Below are 18,838 nucleotides of genomic sequence, written 5' to 3' on the forward strand. Positions count from 1 at the left end.
GGTATAACGGCGAATTTCATACCGTTTGATAAAACACTCAGCTGCTCGTTGGACAGTTGTTTGTTACTTAGATTCAAGACGAAAGAAGTCGTGTCGTCTGAACGAGTGTTCGTCTTTAAGGACGTGGTCCACTTTAAGGAGGTAGTTTCTATGCTTAAGTTTATGAACTTGCGCTGTTGGCGTAAACGGTAGGTATCCGAGGTCTGACTAGCCCGATGGCAGATGGTATGCATAAGATTTGTAAATACAATAGGCGAGACCTTACCTTGTAGATGTTGTAACAGTCTGGACTTGTGGTAGTCAGCGTTCCTGATTTCACGGTGGAGATGGGATATCCACAAATTTAATGTGCGTAGGCTGAAGTTAAAGCAGGCACGATCCATATGAGAGTTGTGGAACGGGGCTTTGTATCGGAACCCTTTAGGTATAATTCGATTGCTTTTGCATCTGTGTGCGAAGCGTAAATGTTGCCTGTAGCGAGCTATTGAGAGGAAGGACTTTTGCAACTGCGCACAATCGTTGTAGGTATTATGGCCATAAAGTGATCGAATAGTGACAAATGGGCCTGGAGTACTGGGGTCCATAGTTTAATAATAGATATTTACAGTATACCCAGTATAAAATAAAATATAAGTACAAATTCAGTAGCTTTCGGAACACGTGTCCCTTTATCAACTGACAAATTTGAATACATTACAAGCAAAGTGTGGCACGTTACTCATGCGTCATTGTTGTAGCACGGACATGTGCTGCCTTACGCCAGTGATCATCCATCAATAAAACGGTTGTCTCTAGGATGGGATGTATACGCATGCCTTTCTGGCGATTTAATGCCTTAGGGTTGTTTATTATGTTTAGTGACTCTAGCCATAGGCGGTGGCGAAAGTGTCGCGCGTGGTCCACTATCTCAAAGTCGCGCTTGGGGTCAAGATCGTGGTTGGTAGCCCAAAAATGTTCTGCAAGCGCGGACTGGTCAGTTTCGGCAAGCCGGATTGCTCTGTCGTGTTCCGTGAGGCGATCCTGGAGACGTCTCGATGTCTGACCTACGTAGCAACTGTTACAGGCCCTACAGGTGATACGGTACACTACATTGCTCCGTAAGACAGGGGTCTTCACACTGGAGACAAGTGAACGTAGGTTCCTACCTGGTAGGAACAGTGCATCGCGTAGGCCCACATCTAGAGACCTCAGTATACCGCAAACCTATGTGGTGCGGTCAATTCACCAACTACGGGTCCGGCCACGCTCCAAGCCACCTCAATAGCACTGCCCGCACCCTGTTCTCCAGGGCCTGGAGCCATTCCAGCACCGACACAATTAGACGTAACGAGATCTCCCGTGTGAAGGCGGACCTAACCAGATGCGGTTATCCATCCCATGTACTAAACAGATGCTTGTTACAGGCACAAGAACTTACTTCCAACCCAAGACCTCCGAAGCAAGTCGGCATATCATCCGCCTACATTCCGTACTATCCAGGAGTGTCAGGACGTATCTCGAAGATCCTGAGAAGTTACAACATCAAATGTGTGCAATTACCAGGTAGGAACCTACGTTCACTTGTCTCCAGTGTGAAGACCCCTGTCACACCTGTCTTACGCAGCAATGTAGTGTACCGTATCACCTGTAGGGCCTGTAACAGTTGCTACGTAGGTGAGACATCGAGACGTCTCCAAGATCGCCTCATGGAACACGACAGAGCAATCCGGCTTGCCGAAACTGACCAGTCCGCGCTTGCAGAACATTTTTGGGCTACCAACCACGATCTTGACCCCAAGCGCGACTTTGAGATAGTGGACCACGCGCCACACTTTCGCCACCGCCTATGGCTAGAGTCACTAAACATAATAAACAACCCTAAGGCATTAAATCGCCAGAAAGGCATGCGTATACATCCCATCCTAGAGACAACCGTTTTATTGATGGATGATCACTGGCGTAAGGCAGCACACGTCCGTGCTACAACAATGACGCATGAGTAACGTGCCACACTTTGCTTGTAATGTATTCAAATTTGTCAGTTGATAAAGGGACACGTGTTCCGAAAGCTACTGAATTTGTACTTATATTTTATTTTATACTGGGTATACTGTAAATATCTATTATTAAACTATGGACCCCAGTACTCCAGGCCCATTTGTCACTAAACACCAATTTCATCAGTGTTGAAAATACAGCCTGGACTAAATTCTTCCAATAAATTAGTTAAGACATTTTTCTGCTTATCCTATGTCAGAGTCTGATTTTTCTCCATGAAGTTTTTTATACACAGTGTTGTCTCTCTCTCTCCTTCTACCTGCTTAACCAATCCAGGTCTGTAGGATTAAATTCTATTACACAAACCTCACTTTCAAATTCCTTCACATTTTCACGTAATATATTTCTGTTGATAGATGCATTTTTTAAATTGTGCATTTGTGAACCATTTCTTCCACAGCCTTTTCTTTTCCTGTTGTTCATATTTTCATTTTCAGTTATTTCTAATTCATGTGATTTTTCTGTTGTTCTTTAAAAGTTTACACAAAAGAGGTTCTGAAACACTGAATTTTAATGTAACTGCTTTTGAAATGTGCGTTGATTAGGTATCATAAGCACATAGAATTCATTCTTTTTACCCAATCTTAAATCTCTGTAGTTTTGTAATTTAAAAATGAAAAAAAAAAAAGGGGTTCAATCTAGACGAATGTGAATTCCAAGCTAAACTCTAGTTTATTCTTGAAAGTAGACAGTGGATGTAGTACATAAACAAGGAACAATCATCTATAAAAGAATGTAAAATGTGTAGAATGTTTGTACAGTATAAGTAAATTCCAGTAACAGCATGTAACTTTTCAGAGACTAAAAATTTATAACAGTGGAAGTAAATGCCAGGATTATGCCATCACATCAAAAGACACTTTACAAAAGTCATTTCTCTGAATTGGATTGCTTCTCCCCTACCTAGTCATAAAGTATGATACCAAAAACATCAATTTCTTGATTGTTTCACCTGCTCTTTGTTTACACATGCACTGTTCGCTTCTTGTGTGGTGCCTCTGTAGCCAGGTGGGCAGCAGTGCATAGCACACGCTTCTTGATTAGACCGGGGTTCGAGCCCTTGACCACCAAATACGGAGGATGTGGAAAGGTGAGGGAATGACCACCGCATATCCCTGGAGCAATATGGCCTTAGTTGCTAATGCTCCTAAAAACCAAATAACAAACAAATAAATAACAACAAGCTTCTTGTGAAAATTAGAGGCATGGGCAGGGATTAGGAGTTAAAAGACACTGCTTTCACCCAGCAAGGGACATGATCATAAACTTTATTTGGCATGGTTAGGGTTGTAAATAATTGGCAAATACTTGACAGCCTGGTGGTTGATGTGCAGGACCTGACAGGTGCCTGTCAAAAGTATCTGTTGTGCATTAATCATTCATTAATGATTAAAAATATGAATTTTTTCTACCTTTATCTAAATATAGTCGCTTTTTTTTTTTTTTTTTTCAATTATTTATATTTGATTTCATATTATATTTATAATATAAATGGTTTTATATTTTCATTTTTGATCATCATTAGCATTAGTAGAGGCATATGATGCAAGAAAGCAAGCTAATGCATCAGCCAAAAAAAAAAAAAAAAAAACGCTCCTATTTCACCCCTCCATTCGTTCCAAATACCTGTCCAGCTCAGCCTTAAATTTATTTAGGCTATCCAACTTCCACAAGAAGTCTGTGGAAGTTGGATAGGTGGAAGTCTGTTCCACCTATCAACTACCCGCTGGCTAAAGGCAAACTTCCGCACATCTATCCTACAACTGTCTTTCTTCAATTTGAATTTATGCCCTCTCAGGTATTCTGAGCAAGAGGAAGAATCCCATCAACATTGAGCATGCTCAAACCATTCAAGGCTTTATACACCTCAATCAGATCACCTCGCAGGTGCCTAGTCTCCAGACACTGTAATTTGCAAAACCTAAGAGCAACCCTTAGTTCCATTCTCTAATCTTATTGCCCTTCTCTGTACTTGTTCCAACAGCTCTACATCCTTCTTAAAATGAGGCCTCCAGACCTGTATACAGTACTCAAGGTGTGGAGTGGCTAATAACAATAACTAGCAATAACATTAACTGGCAAAAATTTACTTCAATAAATTGCTAAAATTCCTTGGTTTAAGACTGCTGTTTTTAGTATCCTGACCCAATATGTGTTCATATTGTAGTGTTGATTGATCAACTCTAGACTTTTATTTTTTAACTAAACTGTGGTGTTCCAAAGAATGTTCTAAAGCTGTTCAGGATAAGAATTAGGTATATCAGAGGCATAGCTAGGTTTTCGGCGCCCTTGGCAAATTTGTGGCTACGCACCTTTTTTCGATAATTGGTAAAATCATAATAAATAATAAGTACAGTGGGACCTCTGATTAACAAACTTCTTTTTATCGACTTTTTTTATTTTGAGATAAATGTTTTCTTTTTACCGAATTTTTTTAGAATTTGCTAAATAGAATTTTATTCTTCACCGAATTTGTTTTGTGGAAACGAAAATTTGTTTCACAAATTTTCGTTTCCACAAAAGAAAATTTCCATATGACGACTGCATTACGAGACTTAACTCTGCTGCATACATCATTTGCACCCATGGTCTTCAAGCAAACAATAGAGCTGTTGTTACGCCCGAATTAAAAGATTGCCATCTGCAACTCAGTGGGACCCATAAAACCTAACCGACTACCTGTCTCACATACCGAGAAGTCAAGCTGGTCAACTACTTTCTGTGTATCCATAGCCAGTGGGCACAGCAAGGCTCTCGTCAACCTTCTATTGTAAGCACCCTGTTAGAGATTTAGAAGAGAGTGGTTTTCCTTTATCCTGACAAGTGGTCATCTGTTGTTTCGTGGAAATGAAACGGCACCTTTCAAAGCTATTGGCCTGTCATCTTTTTTTTTTTTTTTTTTTCGGGATATACGGTGGTCATTCCCTGACCTTTCCGCATCCTCCGTATTTGGTGGTGACGGGCTCGAACCCCGGTCTAATCAAGAAGCGTGTGCTACGCACTGCTGCTCCTGCCCACCTGGCTACGGAGGCGCCTTCAAAGCTATTGGCCTGTCATTGAGAACAATATGAGATACAGAGGAAATTATGCCTCCCACACTACTATCGTAGTTTTTTCTTAAGAGTTATCTATGGTGTATCCACACCGATATTATATAGATATAAAACTCTTACTCTTAACATATTATGACTTGTTGCATTTAGTTATTTTAAATTATTTCACTTCATACTTTTGTTGCTAACAAATTAATAAATTCATTCTGAATTTCTGGAGATAAATAATTAGTGTGGTGTTTAATATGCAATTCCAGAACATTTTTCATACCGTCATATTGGCTGACAAATTTTATCAAGTTTAAAAATACGCATGATTTTTTCCTTCGGTATCGATATTACTGGCATGTGAAGACCCTTTTCTAATAATTTCCATTTTGTGAAATTGTTTGTGTGTTGTAATGAATTCTCATAAAAAAGAACGTTTGGGTTTAGATGTTTCCAATCCTTAAATCCATCTGAGCTATAAAATGGAACATTATTTATGCCAGATACAAATAAGAGGCACGGAAAACAATATATTGCATCTTTGTTTTTGAAATAAAATAGCCATTTCCTCTCTTTTTCTTTTTTTTTCAATACCTTCATTTTTGTATTTCCACGAATTATTGAAACATCGGCCATTAGTGACAGGATACGTATTTAAGACTATATGTTCGGGACAGTGTAGCACCATAAGAGATCTGTTTTTGTGGGTATTAAAGTTTCATGTGGTCGGATCATTAAAATTCAGACTTACATGTTCCATGTTAATATTGCTGCCATTATTTTCTTCTGCCAACTCTTGTTGGATATTGTGATCAAGGTGATCTGATAGAGGTGTATAAAGTCTTGAATGGTTTGAGCATGCTCAATGTCGATGGTATTCTTCCTCTTGCTCAGAATAATCACCTGAGAGGGCATAAATTCAAATTGAGGAAAGACAGATGTAGGATAGATGTGCAGAAATTTTCCTTTAGCCAGCGGGTAGTTGGTTGGTGGAACAGACTTCCATCCCTTGTTGTGGAAGTTGATAGCCTAAATAAATTTAAGGCTCAGCTGGACAGGTATTTTGAACGAACAGAGGGGTGAAATGGGAGTCGTTTTTTTTTTTTTTTTTGGTTGATGCTGCATAAGCTTGCTTTCTTGCATCATATGCCTCTACTAATGCTAATGCTTTTTAATTCTTTTAAAAGAACTTCAACTGTGTGAGCTGAGCTTTTTCTTGGACTTCCATTTCAGTGGCATCATCATTTATTTCATCTTCTTTTGAATTATGTTCGTTTTCTTTGTCACTTTCAGGTTTGGAGCGGCTTATTGTAACCCAGTTTTGTAACTAGCGGAATGTTTTTTTCTAATTTCCTCTTTATTCAGTCTTTCTATGGAGTACTGATGTCCACTTTTTTTCTTTGTTGGCTTGTCTAAAATTAATTTGGCTTTTATTGTTTTATTTAAATTATAAATTACAATATTCACGATTACCTTTTTAAATATTGATTGATATTTATTTACATAATATCAATCAATATATAAACAGGTAATTGTGATTTAAATAGGTAAACACGATTACCTGTTTATATAACAATCACAAAAACACTATAACTTATAACTTATTCAGTTTGTACACAATGCCTGAATTGTGAACTACTATGCATTCGATCATGTGTTGATGAAGCGATTGCCTGATTGGTCCCTTCAGAGTTACATTCTGGACAGCAAATAGATCTATGAAGCTATGCATTTTGTACTCAGATGTAAGGATGCATGCGGACTTGAATCGCCGTGCAGAAATTAATTTTCACCTTCCCTGTGCTGTCATCTTGATTCGACATCATCAAGGGTCGTCATTTTGTCAGCTAGCCTCAGATGTCGAAATAGCTTGGCACTTTGCTGATGTAGCCTGTCAGTGGCACCCTTCTCCTGTCGGCACCCTTGGCACCTGCCCCAATGCCAAGGCACTCCTACGCCACTGATCATAGTTGACCTTTGTAAAAATCTCTGGTTCCATTTTCTACACTAAACAAGTTATTAATAAATACAGAAATACAGACTTAATTTTGAAATGTACAAAACTAGGAAACTTGATTCATGTTAAAATGTTAGTTGATCTCCTTTGCAATTTGTCAATCCACTTTCACCTCTGGTACATTCTTGATGGTTCTGGTTACATCTTCACCTAAAAGTAGGATAACATTTGATCTCTTATCTTTTCTCTTCACTCTTGAGCTGATAATCTTGGTAAAATCTCCATCGACTTAGATGGGCCATATCCCATTCAGTGCTCACTTGATTATCCAACAGGAAAAGAGTGGGGAAAAGAACTGAACCTCTGGGGGATACCAGCATTGGTGGAGAAGTTAGAAGAGAGAGAGCCATCTACCATCAATAACCAATTACAAAAAACAGTTGGCAAACAATAAGATGGAATCTTGTTTAGAAGACATTTATGCCAAACACGATTGAAAGCCTTTGAGATGTCAACAGCAACTACTTGTGTTTTGCCGAACTTTTCCATTCAATTTGTCCATAAATGGGTAACATAAGCCAGAAATATCACCAGTGGATCGACACTGACGGAATCCATACTGGCAATTGTTGATCAGACGGAAGGTTTCTAGGTAGTTTAAGAGTTGGCAGTTAATTGATATCTCCAATAATTTAAAAAGAGTAGAAGTAATTGCAATGGGACGATAATTGGATGGGAGTGACTTGTCACCCTTTTTAGGAACTGGCTGGATATCAGCAAATTTTTAAGCAGAAGGAAAAACATCTTTGGAATAAGAAAGTGAAAAAACGTTGCAAAGAACATTAGTAAATCGAGGAACACAGGTTTTGAGAACAAGTGGAGAAATACCAAAGTGAGAATAAAACATTACATCATTCACATTAAGAGAAGAAAATAATGTTACTTCCTAAATAATGCTAACCCAGTCACTAACATTGATTCGGTAGAGTAAGTAGCGAGTAGTAATATTATGCAAGAATAAAAGCTTTTCCTGCTTAACACTTCACACCCCTTCTCAGTCCAGATGGCCTGACCCTAGCTGATTTTTATCCCAGGCCGACTGAAACTTTTTATATAAATAAAATGACTAGCATCACTTTCTGAAGTTTCATAATAATAAAGAAATAAATTTTCTGATTCAAAATTCAATATTAATAATTATAAAACAATAATTATCCAAAATAATTATCGATATTAATTTTAAAAATATATAATAAAATTTTCACTTTACCATACTTAATATAATTCGATAACAAATATCGATATAATTCCAAGTCTTATAATGGGGGATTTTAATTTTCCAGATATTGACTGAAATTTGTGAGTTTGTCACCCACACACTAGCAAGGCTAGTGTGGATTTATTAGATGAAGTGTTTTCTACTTCAGCATGTTCGGGAAGCAACTAGAGGGAGTAATACTCTTGATCTGATTATCAGTAGTGATTCTTCATGCATTAAGAATCTGCAGATAAAGAACAGCTAGATGGCAGTGATCACAGTGTGCTGAAGTGGGATTTACTCAAAGAGGTAACTACCATCAGGGGTAAAGGAAAAGTTTTTGCTTTCATAAAGGCGACTATGGTGGTCTGAGACAGTATTTAAATTCTATACGGTGGGACCAACTGATGATGTTACCAACAGCAAATTCAAAATGGCAACCATTCAAAGAATTTATCTTGGAAGCTACTAGGCTTTACATACTAACTAAGAAATATTGTTCAAGGTTTAGGTCTAAATGGCTGTCAGATGAACTAATGAGACATGGCAGAGAAGAAAAATGCATGGGATACATATAAATTAATGGGTGACATGGAAGCCTGTGATAGATATAAGCTGGTCTGTAACCAAGTCACAAAGGAGATTAGGCAGGCAAAGACAGATTATGAGAAATCTTTGGCAAAGGATGCAAAGGAAAACAGCAAAGAGTTCTTTACCTATGCAAACTCTAGAAGGAAAGGAGTGAATCATATTGGTCCACTGGATATGGATGGTTCAACTGTTGATGATCCTGTTCAGGTGGCTAACAAACTAAATGAGTATTTTGCATCTACATTCACACAGGAGGAGTTATTCAGCGAGGGGAATGCCAGAGGTGAGTTAAACTCTGGCAGTGAGCTAGATGATTTTGTAATAAATGAGAGGAAAGTGGAGAAGAAATTGTTGAAGATTAACATAAAAATGGCACCTGGGGTGGATGGGATCTATCCAGTTATATTAAAGGAGGCAGCAAAGGAAGTAAGCAAACTCTTAGCCATAATTATGAGAGCTTCTTTGGACTCAGGGAAGGTACCCATGGACTGGAGATGCGCAAATGAGACCCTAATTCACAAAGGAGGATCAAAGGGCGACACAAGTAATTATAGACCTGTTAGTTTAACTTCTGTTCCAGGAAAATTAATGAAGGCACTGGTTAAAGAAGCACTGCAGGATCATCTAGACAAGACTTCACTAATAGCTCGGACACAGCATGGTTTTGTTAAGGGAAATTCTTGCCTGACCAATTTGATTGGATACTATGGTGTGATCACAAAGGAACTGTATGCAGAAAATAACTTTGATATCATATATTTGGATCTTAGAAAGGCTTTTGATATTGTTGCACATGGAAGACTGCTGAACAAATTGGAGCAGTGTGGCATTGGAAGCAAATTGCTGCTATGGATAAAGGGATGGTTGAGTGGGAGAAGACAGAGAGCGGTAATCAATGGACACTGCTCATCGTGGACTAATGTTATTAGTGAAGTCCCTCAGGATTCAGTGTTGGGTCCATTGTTGTTTTCAGTATTTATAAATGATATTGATTATGGTATATCAAGCTTAATGTCCAAGTTTGCAGACGATATGAAGGTTGGCAGGGTTGTTAAGGTCACTAATGACAGTATGCTGCTGCAACAGGATCTAGAAAAGTTGAGCTAATGGGCTGAGAGGTGGCAAATGAAGTTTAACATTGACAAATGTAAAGTACTGCATGTGGGAAGCAGTAACCCCAGAGTAACGTATCAACTCTGTGGTACTACACTGACAGTGGTAGAGAACAAAAAAGACCGGGGGGGGGGGTAATTGTGCAGGCAGATATGAAGTTCTCTGAGCAGTGCAGGCAGATATGAAGTTCTCTGAGCAGTGCAGACGGGCTGCAAGAGTAACTCATGGTGTCTTGTCAATGATATACAGGAATATTTCTAGCAGGGATAAGAAGGTGATTATCCCCTTGTATAAGGCAATGGTCTGGCCACACCTTGAGTACTGTATACAGGTCTGGAGGCCTCATTTTAAGAAGGATGTAGAGCTGTTGGAACGAGTGCAGAGAAGGACAAGATTAGTGAATAGAACAAACGGTTGCTCTTATGAAGAAAGGCTTAAGTTTTGCAAATTACAGTGTCTGGAGACTAGGCACCTGCGAGGTGATCGATTGAAGTGTATAAAGCCTTGAAGTGTTTGAGCATGCTCAATGCTGATGGGATTCTTCCTCTTGCTCAGAATAATCACCTGAGAGGGCATAAATTCAAATTGAGGAAAGACAGATGTAGGATAGATGTGCAGAAATTTGCATTTAGACAGCGTTGGTTGGTGGAACAGACTTCCATCCCTTGTTGTGGAAGTTGATAGCCTAAATAAATTTAAGGCTGAGCTGGACAGGTATTTGGAATGAATGGAGGGGTGAAATGGGAGATGGTTTTTTTTTTTTTTTTTGGTGATGCTGCATAAGTTTGCTTTCTTGCATCATATGCCTCTGCTAATACTAATAACAAATATCGATATAATTCCATAACGAATATCGATATCCACCTCTACCAAGCACAATTTTTGTTGCAAATTGTGTGCAGAAATAAAATATAGTCAACACTGTCGCTACTTTCACTGCTAATCCGCTGCACTACAATTTCCTTTTGGGTTTGCACTGCTGGCGGGTTATTTCCACGAAATAATAAAAATTTCGGTGAATTTTGGAGACGTTGGTGATGTGCTCCTTATTGGCCAATTAAAAGTTTTAACAGACAAATAATACACATTTTTTCTAAAGAACCTTTAAAATTTTCTATAAAAAAAAATGTAAAAAATAGCCCAAAAAGCTTGAAATAACAATTCATTTCGATTATTTGTATCCGAGCTGAGCCCGAACATCATTCATGTTACCCAGCCCGAGGGCTGGGTCAGGCCAAAGCCCGAGAGCCAGACCCTGGTCCATGCAGGCATCTAGTATACAGGGTGTTTCAGTTAAACGTTTCAGAACCTCTAAGAGGGGTAGGGTACATCCTGACAACTCGAAATCATATAGCAATGTGGGGTCGGAAATGCTTTCCTGAAGCGGTGTTGTACACAGAAGCACCATAAAGAAAAGAGACTGTAAGTGAGAAATCGTTTTAATAATACATGAAAAGAAACAAAAGGTACATGGATTAAAGTAAGTGTTCGAAGTTTCTTCCACGGGCTACAATGCACGCCTCACATCTCCGACGCATGGACATCCGAACATTCTGGAATACTCCAGGCGAATTTCGAATTTCTTCGGCAGCTACTGCGATTCTTGCAACCAGCTCCTCAGCATTGTCAACAGGGGTGTCATAAACTAGTGATTTCATATGACTCCAGAAATAAAAATCAAGACATGATAGGTCGGGTGACTGAGCAGGCCAACGCACCGGACCACCACGTCCGATCCACTGTTGACCAAATGTGACATCCAGGTAGTTACGAACATCTCCGCTATAATGGGCAGGGGCTCCATCGTGTTGGAACCACATTGTCTGTTGCGTCGATGCAGAAATCTGTTCATCTCTCAAAAGTTGTGGCAATACTTGCTGCAGAAAGATCAAGTAGATAGGTCCTGTTAGACGACACGGTAACAGGTAAGGTCTGATGAGGTGATCTCCCATAATACCGGCCCATACATTGACCGAAAATTGAATCAGTGCTGCACAACGTCGCACGACGACTTCTGTGTACAATACCGCTTCAGGAAAGCATTTCCGACCCCACATTGCTATATGATTTCGAGTTGTCAGGATGTACCCTACCCCTCTTAGAAGTTCTGAAACGTTTAACTGAAACACCCTGTATAGTATATTGTTGTAGTTATACTGTATAATATATAGTTAACTATGAATAGGAGTATATAGTAGTATATGGTTAGTAGTTATACTCGTAAAACTAGTAATATATAGTTTTTACTACTAACATTAGCTATTTACATCGAGTACAGTTAACTAGGAATATAATGTTAGTAGTAATAACTACTAACATTAACTGGTTGTTAGTTAACTGTTAAATATTACTGGTTAATTTTAGTAGTATTGACTACTAACAGCAAATAGGAGTATTCGCTGGATCATTAACAGCAGTTAGTAGTGATACTTGTTAATATTTTAACTATTGTTGCTGGAAGAGTTAGTAATAATAATAGTCATTAACTGTTATTAATAATAACAGCTCTTCCAGCGTTGGACTTCTTACTTTAAATTTGGAGTAAGAAGTTGAAGAACTTTGTTGCCGCTGTGGCATTGTCATTCATAAATTGGCCATCACCTTCAGGATGAAGAGTAGGATTATTGACATTCAACCATTCATCGGTAAGTAGTGGACTCACGGCCACTCATGAATCAGTATTAGTAACTGCATTAGCATCATTTAGGAAGTGATGTAATTTGCATTATTTCCATTTCACATTTTCGTCAAAGATGTTTTCACATGAAACATTTTTCGTGAGTACAGGGTGCTCACACACATTTTCCTATATGATAATTGGAATGTTTAATGTAGGCTCTGTAATTTTTTTGTTTTATTGCATAGTAGTGAAGAAGGCTACCCTCAGCCTAAGGATGTCGTGGATGAGTAATTGGTCTTACTTGGACAGAATTTGAACTTTCATGACTCAATTTTTGTGAATTTTTAAGATAATTTTTGGGAAAAAGCTTAGAAGTAACTGCTGGAAATTTTTTTTTTTTTTTTTCGGATGTGGTGAGACTTTTTCTGGTAGGGGGTGTAAGTGGAGAGACTGTTGAGGATGATATACTCTTCTTTTTAGGGAAGCTAATGAACCAAATGAGTTTTGAGTTCGGGTCGGAGAAATGTGAAGAAAGTAGATAATCTGAAGTAATGGCTTTGGAATTTTTTACAAATGGTGACGACACTGGTTGCAATCCTTATAATTCGAGTAATGGTCAGCGGTGGTGCCTCTGTTGCACTTTTCAACAGAGGCTTTACCTAAGAGTTGACATCCGGCAGGTTTAACTGAATATTTCTGATCACTTGTTTGAAAACATGATCTCAATTTACAGTACATATTAGATAAATTGAGGTCTCACTGTACACTATCCTCCAAAAAAGTATCTTGATGAACAAGTGACTCAAACTAGTATAAGAAAGTGTGTAAACCACACAAGTTAGTTTTTATCATCATGCCATGAGCTAAGCTGACTGATTTTGAGAGGGATATTATTATGAGATGTCACATTGATAGCATGTCAGTTTGTGTAATTACCGACAGTCTACACTGTTCAAAGTTAACTCTCTATGATGTTATCATGAAATGAAAACATGATGGTACAAGACCATCCAGTAATGCACAGGAAGACCATGGAAGCTCCTCCATGTGACGAGAGGGTACTTGGAAGAGTAGTATAACATTCTCGCCTGACATTCCTGCAATCCAGAGTTTAAGGAATGTCAACAATGGCTGAGATTCATGCTATATGTGGGGCTCCACAACCTCAGTTTTTATGGGAGGGCAGTGACACGTATGCCAAACATCATCAAGTGCAATCAGTGGTTTTTCCTTTCCTGATACAACAGATGCTGTAATTCGTCCATAGAGCAGTGGAAATCAGTTTTGTGGAGTAACAGATATTATTACTTCCCTATGCAGTCAGATGGATGAATGTGGTGGATGCCTGGAGAATGTTTGCTGTGCTGCCAGAGTGCACTGCATTGTACCAACCATTAAGTTAGGAGGAAGTGAGGGTTATGGTGTGGAACTGTTTTTTTATAGTATGGCCTATAATGTTTGGTGGTTGTGCAGAAAACTGTGAACATTGATGCCTACCATGGGTGCATGATACTTTGGACAGGGTCATGCTCCCTATAATGTGGCAGTTCCTTAGTACAGATTGTTGTCTGTTTCAACAGAATGTGCCATGCTGTACTTCTGATGTCATGGACATGAATCTACATTTATGAATGATTAGTGGACAGAATGTACAGAAGGACTACACCACTGCAGTCTATTGTTCATTAATGGAAAGCCTCCCTGGAGGGTAGAGGTAGTTTGTGTTATAGCAGTCAACAATGAGTGATCGTTGAAGTGAGTGGCAGCGATCTCAATGTGAAACTGACAGGTGTCCGGATACTTTTTAGAGGGTAGAGTTATGTTATGTACAGTGTCCCAGAAAAACATAACCTGTGAAGGCTAAAAAAATACTTTTATATATGTAAATAAGCATATATATATACTTATGTTATATATATATATATATATATATTTTTATGTATATGTTTCTGTTACCAAGGAGTGTTTTGTTCCTCAGACTCCAGTGGAAATATTATACCAAGCAATGCTTCCCACATTACCTCAATATATGGTAAGTTACTTTAACTCAGCTTTATTGTATTCTTTTTTTTTTTTAACTTTGTGATTTCATATGTGATAATTTCATGTTTTCCCTCTTTAGAAAGGAGGCAAATTTTGTATAGAATGTTTGTTTGTTCACATGTAATAGGCTAGAGCAGGGCTGGTGACTTAAGTTTTTTTTGCAGTTTGCTCATATTATGTTGGAAATGCCTGCATGACCTAGTGAGCAGATTCAGATGCTACCAGAATGAATAATTCTTCTCCCCTATTAATCTATACCACTAAATGTTTTTATGAATGAATGTTCATCCTTATAGAATTGATGTTTTGAAGAACTCCAATTCTTACTTACACTAAATTAGATGGTAAATATGAGCCAAAGGTTCCTGTAACATTGAAACCAGGTCATAATTTCTGGCAATAAAAATGAAATTTAAACTTTGCGTTTATCTTCATTTCTTATTTTGAAAATCAGTTGTATAAATTTTTACATTATTTTTTCTCAAATCAAGAGGCTGCCTACCAACAAGAGTTCCATGGGGCACTCTGTGGCACTCATTCCACATCCACATATTGGCCACCACTGGGCTAAACATTTATTTTCAGTCCTCAGTCTATTTATGTATGTGGTGCCTCCGTAGCCAGGTGAACAAGAGCATCAGTGCATAGCACACTCTTCTTCATTAGACCGGGGTTCGAGCCCGTACCCACCAAATATGGATGATTCGGCAGGGCAGGGAATGACCACCGCATATTCCCAGCCCGGATAAAGGATGAGGGTTGGCGTCAGGAAGGGCATCTGGCTGTAAAAATTGCATGCCAAAACAATAAAAACGCTGACCCCATATAATAATGGGAAAAGGCGAGGGGAAAAAAAAAAAAAGTCTTTATGTATGTATGTTTAGACCTAAATGGATGTCAGATGAACTAGTGAGACATGCGGGAGAGAAGGAAAATGCATGGGATACATATAAATTAATAGATGACGGAAGCCTATGATAGATATAAGCTGATCTGTAACCAAGTCACAAAGAAGGTTAGGCAGGCAGAGGCAGATTACAAGAAATCATTGGCAAAGGATGCAAAGAAAAACAGCAAAGAGTCCTTTACTTATGTAACCTTTAGAAGGAAGGGGATGAATCAGATTGGTCCAATTGATATCGATGGTTCAACTGTGAATGATCACACTCAGGTAGCTAACAAACTAAATGAGTATTTTGCATCTACATTCACACATGAGGAGTTATTCGGGGAGGGGAATGCCAGAGGTGAATTAAACTCTGGCAGTGAGCTAGTTAATTTTGTAATAACTGAGAGCAAAGTGGAGGAGAAGTTGTTGAAGATAAACATAAGAAAGATACCTGGGGTGGATGAGATCTATCCGGTTATATTAAAGGAGGCAGCAAAGGAAGTAAGCAAATTCTTAGCCATAATTATGAGCTTCCTTGAACTCAGGGGTGGTACCCATGGACTGGAGATGTGCAAAGGTGACCCCAGTTCACAAAGGAGGATCAAAGGGCGACACAAGTAATTACAGACCTGTTAGTTTAACTTTTGTTCCAGGGAAATTAATGGAGGCACTGGTTAAAGAAGCACTGCAGGATCATCTAGACAAGACTTGAGTTATAGCTTGGACACAGCATGGGTTTGTTAAGGGGAAGTCTTGTCTGACCAATTTGATTGGATACTATGATGTGGTCACAAAGAAACTGGATGTTGCAAAGAATAATTTTGATATCATATATTTTGATCTTAGAAAGCCTTTTGATACTGTTGCACATGAAAGACTGCTGCACAAATTGGAGCAGTGTGGCATTTGGAGGCAAATTGCTGCTATGGATAAAGGGTGGGAGAAGACAGAGAGTGGTAATCAATGGACTCTTCGTAGACTAATGTTATTAGTGGAGTCCCCCCAGGGTTCAGTGTTTGGTCGATTGTTGTTTTCTGTATTTATTAATGATTTTTTTTTTTTTTTTTTTTTATTTCGTATGATGTGATCAATACACGAAGGAACCAGTTTTTTCTTGCTTCCTTCGTGTATCGTGGCCGGGATATCCAACCAACCGGTTGGTTCGGCACCATCGTGATATCCAGCCCGAGGCGGGAATCGAACCCGCGACCTTTGGGTTGCCAGGCAGGCACTTTACCTACCCGGCTAGCCCGGTCGGCATTAATGATATTGATGATGGTATATCAGGCTTAATATCCAAGTTTGCAGATGATATGAAGGTCGGCAAGGTTGTTAATGACACTAATAACAGTACGCTGCTGCAGCAGAATCTAGAAAAGTTTAGCAGATGGGCTGAGATGTGGCAATTGAAGTTTAACATTGACAAATGTAAAGTACTGCATATGGGAAGCAGTAACCCCAGAATAACATATGAACTGTGTGGGGACTACACTGTCTGTGTTAGAGAATGAAAAGGACCTGGAGGTAATTGTGGGCAGATATGAAGTTTTCTGAGCAGTGCAGACAGTCTGCAAGAATAGCTCATGGTGTCTTGTCAATGATATGCAGGAATTTTTCTATCAGAGATAAGGAGGTGATTATCTTCTTGTGTAAGGCAATGGTCAGGCCACACCTTGAGTACTATATACAGGTCTGGAGGCCTCATTTCAAGAAGGATATAGAGCTGCTGGAACAAGTACAGGGAAAGGGCAACAAGATTAGTGAATGGAACAAAGGGTTGTGCTTATGAAGAAAGGCTTAAGTTTTGCAAATTACAGTCTGGAGACTAGGCACCTGCGAGGTGATCTGATAGAGGTGTATAAAGCCTTGAAATGTCTGAGTATGATCAATGCTGCTGGGATACTTCCTCTTTCTCAGAATAATCGCCTGAGAGGACATAAATTCAAATTGAGGAAAGACAGTTGTGTGGAAGTTTGCCTTTAGCCAGCGGGTGGTTGATTGCTGGAACAAACTTTCATCTGTTGTTGTAGAAGTTGATAGCTTAAATAGATTCAAGGCAGAACTAGACAAACATGTGGAGTGGTGGATGGGTGTAATGAGAGGCTTTTTTTTTTGGCTAATGCTATATAAGCTTGCTCTCTTGCATCATGTGCCTTTACTAATGCTAACATAGTCTTTCCGTACTTCCATTTCAACACTCTGGTGATTTGACTCTTAGTCATTTTTCATTCTTTCTGAATAATATTTGTGGAGGAAAATGAACTAAGTTTGAGAGACTAAGCGTAAAAAGATGATTTGAAGATGCCCAAGAGCAGATGTGCATCTAGGTTCTCCATATATCATTTTCCAGATGTTTTCTCTCAACTGTTAGTCTCCCTATCAATCTCTCGGAAATTAAAATCCCCCATTATAAGACACTCTGATTTACTGGCCCACTCTATTTCTCTGCACAATTGCTTATTATACTCATCAGATTCATTAGGCCTATAATACACATCTACTGTTATTTGTCCTTTCAAAGTGCTTATGTCACAACAAACAGACTCAGCATTGCATTGTCCACCAACATTGCATTGTGCAAGAGTAGCTCATGGTGTCTTGTCAATGATATACAGGAATTTTTCTAGCAGGGATAAGGAGGTGATTATTCCCTTGTATAAGGCAATGGTTAGGCCACATCTTGAGTACTGTATACAGGTCTGGAGGCCTCATTTCAAGAAGGATGTAGAGCTGCTGGAACAGGTATAGAGAAGGGCAACAAGATTAGTGAATGGAACAAAGGGTTGCTCTTGCGAAGAAAGGCTTAAGTTTTGAAAATTACAGAGTCTGGAGACTAGGCACCGGCGAGGTGATCTGATAGAGGTGTATAAGGCTTTGAATGGTTTGAGCATGCTCAATGCCAATGGGATTCTTCAACTTGCTCAGAATAATCACCTCAGAGGGCATAAATTCAAATTGAAGAAGGACGGATGTCGGATAGATGTGCGGAAATTTGCCTTTGGCCAGTGGGTGGTTGGTTGGTGGAACCGACTTCCATCACTTGTTGTTGAAGTTGATAGCCTAAACAAATTTAAAGCTCAACTGGACAGGTATTTCGAATGAATGGAGGAGGGGTGAAATGGGAGTGGTGTGTGTTTTTTTTTTTTTTGGCTGATGCTGAATAAGCTTGCTTTCTTGCATCATATGCCTCTACTGATGCTAATGCTAATATCAATTGGATGCACTTCCGTAGATTTTATGTTTCTTAACGAACAGCATAACCCCTCCTCCCTTCCTGTACACATTGTAC

At 39.0% G+C, this 18,838-nt stretch overlaps 1 protein-coding gene across 5 annotated transcripts in view; it reads left to right on the top strand.

The window, feature by feature from the left end:
• Positions 1-18,838, top strand: part of Strip (striatin interacting protein) — a 325,994-nt gene that overhangs the window by 212,892 nt on the left and 94,264 nt on the right. For 4 of the 5 annotated variants that reach the window (XM_090371052.1, XM_090371055.1, XM_090371051.1 and 1 more), the window contains one exon: positions 14,578-14,649. In XM_090371052.1, the coding sequence (XP_090227178.1) occupies positions 14,578-14,649 (72 nt within the window). The remainder of the gene's footprint in view (positions 1-14,577; positions 14,650-18,838) is intronic. The other variant, XM_090371053.1, reaches the window with a different exon arrangement.

The sequence above is a fragment of the Mastigoproctus giganteus genome, chromosome 3, assembly GCF_048544385.1.
Source record: "Mastigoproctus giganteus isolate SK-2022 chromosome 3, ASM4854438v1, whole genome shotgun sequence".
In the NCBI taxonomy this organism is placed as follows: domain Eukaryota; kingdom Metazoa; phylum Arthropoda; class Arachnida; order Uropygi; family Thelyphonidae; genus Mastigoproctus; species Mastigoproctus giganteus.